At 49.1% G+C, this 3,489-nt stretch overlaps 1 protein-coding gene across 1 annotated transcript; it reads right to left on the reverse strand.

Moving 5' to 3' along the window:
* Positions 1 to 1,189: 1,189 nt before the first annotated feature.
* On the reverse strand, positions 1,190 to 2,620 carry LOC123166196 (peroxidase 1). The gene is made up of 3 exons (XM_044583991.1): positions 2,339 to 2,620; positions 2,078 to 2,263; positions 1,190 to 1,986 (listed from the first exon to the last, which is right to left on the reverse strand). Exons 1-3 carry the CDS (start codon positions 2,546 to 2,548, stop codon positions 1,399 to 1,401), a joined length of 984 nt encoding a protein of 327 aa, XP_044439926.1. The 5' UTR covers positions 2,549 to 2,620; the 3' UTR covers positions 1,190 to 1,398.
* Between the last annotated feature and the right edge of the window lie 869 nt (positions 2,621 to 3,489).

A 3,489-nucleotide genomic window follows, 5' to 3' on the forward strand; every position in this document is an offset into this window, starting at 1 on the left:
TGTGATCTCGTCTCCCGGTGAAAACCGTAATCCAGATTCCCAAATCGGCGATGTCGATATCCTTTATGAGGAAGTCATTACTAGAATGCATCGTGTCAGAGACTTGACTTGTTGGAGAACCTCATGGGGAGTCGTTGGTGGAGGGCCTGCGGTGGCGCGGTTGGTGTGGCTTTCCTGTCTCTCCGGTGCACTGCTTTGGGTGGCTGAGGTATGGAGGTGATGCTTGGCGATGGGTAGCAATGATTCTTCCTGGCAGAGTGGCGATGCCAAGATGGTGCACGGCAACCGTGTCAGTGATGCGTTGGTGGTGCCATGGAGCCAGATCCTTGACGAAGTTACTGGTTGCAGATCCCGGTCCTAGCAATGCAATGAGGGCTCATGGTGTATTATCTGGCGGCAGGTAGCCATGCTCAGATTTACCACTGATTTGCACTTGCGACGGGGACGCGTGATCGCCAAAGCGTCCCTTATGGAGGATTTTGGTGGCATTGTTGTCTCTAGTCTGTGGATATATGACATGCGCCACATGGGTGTCAATGCATGCACCTGGCAATAAAGGCCGATTGTGGCGGCTAGATCGCTTCATTGGTGTCTGCACAATTTTGAGCTTGCTTGCTGATGGCTCTATATTTTACACATTTCTAGAGCTCATTTGTCGCATGTTCTCGGCATACATCAAGGCATGTTGAACCAAATAAATGTCCAACACATGATTACTGATTTTTACTCTTTTCATTATGACAATTGCCTATTATTATTATTATTATTATTATTATTATTATTATTATTATTATTTGGTTTTTATTAGATTCCTTTATTTTGTTGTGTCTACAGGTGTTTTGGAGCAACCTAGGACCAAACACGATGAATAGGCCAAGGTTGAGTTCCTTACAGAGGACTTCCAGCACTCCAACTAGATTAAGAACTTTGAAAACGTTGTTCGGATGAGTAAGTTATCACTATTTTCCCAGAAGAGGTCATAACAAAAGACGGCCTCTAGTACAACAAAAAATGGTCCTACTGGTGGTCGTACCAGGTGCAGATAGGCCCGAAAGTTGCCTCTCTGGATGAGATTCTTCATCAATTTCGTCTCCTTTGTTACCTCGTGTTCCTTGGCTAATAAGGAAGAGTTTGAGAGAGGATTTGACTCAAGTTGAGCCCTTAAATGAAGGTGGAGGGTCCACATCTATGCAGGAGACCCAAGCAGGCCTTCTATATATTGAAATGGCAATATCAGAGTCTTCGTCGTGTGTACAAGGAATTAACATGGTCGTAACGAAACAACAAATTAATGAAAGAAAAAGATTTGGGAGAGAAAGGAGCTATGGCAATCTTACAGCAATTTACAGGGGAAAAAGATGATCACGAATCAAAACAACCTTGTACTTCTTTGGTGGCTTAATGGTTAACCACGTTGCACTTCTTCCTGATCTCGCCCTGGCTTCCGGTGAGCGGGTTGGCGTTGCCCATCTTGATCATGGAGGCGGCAAAGTCGGCGAAGAACTCGTCCATGAAGGCGCCGGTGGCATGGCGCTGGACGTAGGCGCGGGTGAAGGGGTCGGTGAGGAGGGCGCCGTCAGAGTGGAAGAGGCCCCTCCGCTTGTTCACCAGCTTGAAGTAGTCGGTGTCGAAGGTCTTGAAGCTGCCGGGGTCCATCTCCACGAGGGTGGTGTTGTCGTTGAGGCTGGCACACTTGCTCTTTAGCCGCATCATGTACTGCGGCTCCAGCGAGGGGTCGATATCGCTGGGGTTCTCCAAGCCGGTGAAGTTGTAGAGCCGGTCGGAGAAGGAGAAGCAGTGCGACGTCCCGATGGTGTGCCCGGCGGACAAGACGACAAGGTCCTTTGCGTCGAGGTTCACGGCGGCGAAGAGCTGGGTGAGCACGGTGAAGTTGGAGGTCGGGGGTGGCAGAGCGTCGGTCTCGTTGGAAATGGACACGCTGCCGTCTCGCCGGCCCAGAGGAACTGTCCAGAATGGACCCTTGCTCTGGAGAAACCATGATCGAGCAGCATTAGAATTTGGCTTCCACACGTACCGTGTCATTTGAAAAATGGCATAGTAGTAGTACTCTACTCACCAGCCATACTGCGTCCCTGGCAATGAGGGCGAGGATGTCGGCGCAGGAGACGGTGTCGGGGCAGGCCTTCTCCACCGCGGCCTTCACCCTCTCGACAAAGCCGAAGCCTCGCAGCGTCTGGTTCGGCTGCGCGTCCTTCTCCGCCGTCTTGTTGGCCGAGTCTAGCAGAACCGAGCCGTCGCACCCCTGCATATTCACGGTGGTCAGGCCATAGCGCACAACGGTGTACGGCAGATACTGATGCATGCAAATGCAGCATACCCTGACGAAGCAGTCGTGGAAGTGCATCCGGAGGAGCGGCCCGGCGAGGCTGGGCGCCAGTGACAGCGCCCTCACCATCTCCTTCCTCACGACGTCCTCCACGCTGGGGCACGACTCGCTGTAGAACTTGTCGTGCAGCTGCGCCCGCGCGCACGTCGCCGCCACCGCCGCGAGCAGCAGCGCCACCATCGTGGCAGCCCTACACGCCATCTTCTCGCCAAGAAGCTTGTTCCTTGCTTGGCTATGCAAGAAACGACGATGGCTAGGTGGCTAGTTGATCCGGAGAAGCTTGAGCTGCTGCTGCTCATGGACTGGCGCCGGGGAAATATATAGCGCCGGAGTGTCCCCACGCCTGCATGTGGTGGGCTGTCCTCCGGAGCAGCAGGTAAAATTCCCATGGTTTAATGAGTTGTTCCTTGTTTGCACTCTGCGGAATCTTTGCCGTGGCAGGTACACCGGCGGCCACCGTACGTATAATGGAGGCGGACGGACAGCCAGACGGAAGCACATCATTAGATGAATTCACTAATTTTCTGTAGACAGCGATTTTCTCACTAACTTACTAATTAGCCATCACGGAGCAAACTGCGGTGCCAAGTTCTAATCAGCAAAGGATACGTGCAACAAATGAATGCCACCACCTACTGGTAGTTTGAAGACATGGAAATATCACGATCCGTATATTTATATCGGCACCACATGCTATCCCGAATCAGCTTTACTAAGTCTCAGTCGAAGCTATATTCGTTTGATCTTGTGTGAAGATCCGTGCAATTTCGATGTGGTCTGAAATACCTGTAACACCGGAATTTTGAGCCAGATTTACAAACTTGAAAATAAATTTAAATTATGTTACAATTCATTGAAAGGTAGTAATTTTTTAAAGAATTTTTACATATGTCATCCAAAATTGCTTTGTTTTTTAGATTAAAAGCCTTGCCAATAATTATGCTAATATTATGCCTTTGTCGAGGCCCTGGCCCAAAAGACCAGAAGAATTTAAATATCATGTTTTGATCAACATATAATTTGAATAATGATGTTTAAATTCCAAACATGGTTAAAATGATATTTATAAATTTGGGGATCTAGTTTTTATAAGTCTCAAGCTTTGTACGTGGTTGGAATTTTGTATTCACGAAAAACCAATG

The sequence above is a fragment of the Triticum aestivum genome, chromosome 1A (assembly GCF_018294505.1).
Source record: "Triticum aestivum cultivar Chinese Spring chromosome 1A, IWGSC CS RefSeq v2.1, whole genome shotgun sequence".
NCBI classification, from domain to species: Eukaryota; Viridiplantae; Streptophyta; class Magnoliopsida; order Poales; family Poaceae; genus Triticum; species Triticum aestivum.

What these genes read in the sequence shown, in the direction of transcription:
- LOC123166196 (XM_044583991.1), bottom strand. Translation starts at nt 2,548, where the DNA reads ATGGCGTGTAGGGCTGCCACGATGGTGGCGCTGCTGCTCGCGGCGGTG. An exon ending in TCCACGACTGCTTCGTCAGG is followed by an intron (nt 2,264 to 2,338) that starts GTATGCTGCATT and finishes GTGAATATGCAG; the next exon opens with GGGTGCGACGGCTCGGTTCT. An exon ending in CCAGGGACGCAGTATGGCTG is followed by an intron (nt 1,987 to 2,077) that starts GTGAGTAGAGTA and finishes TGGTTTCTCCAG; the next exon opens with AGCAAGGGTCCATTCTGGAC.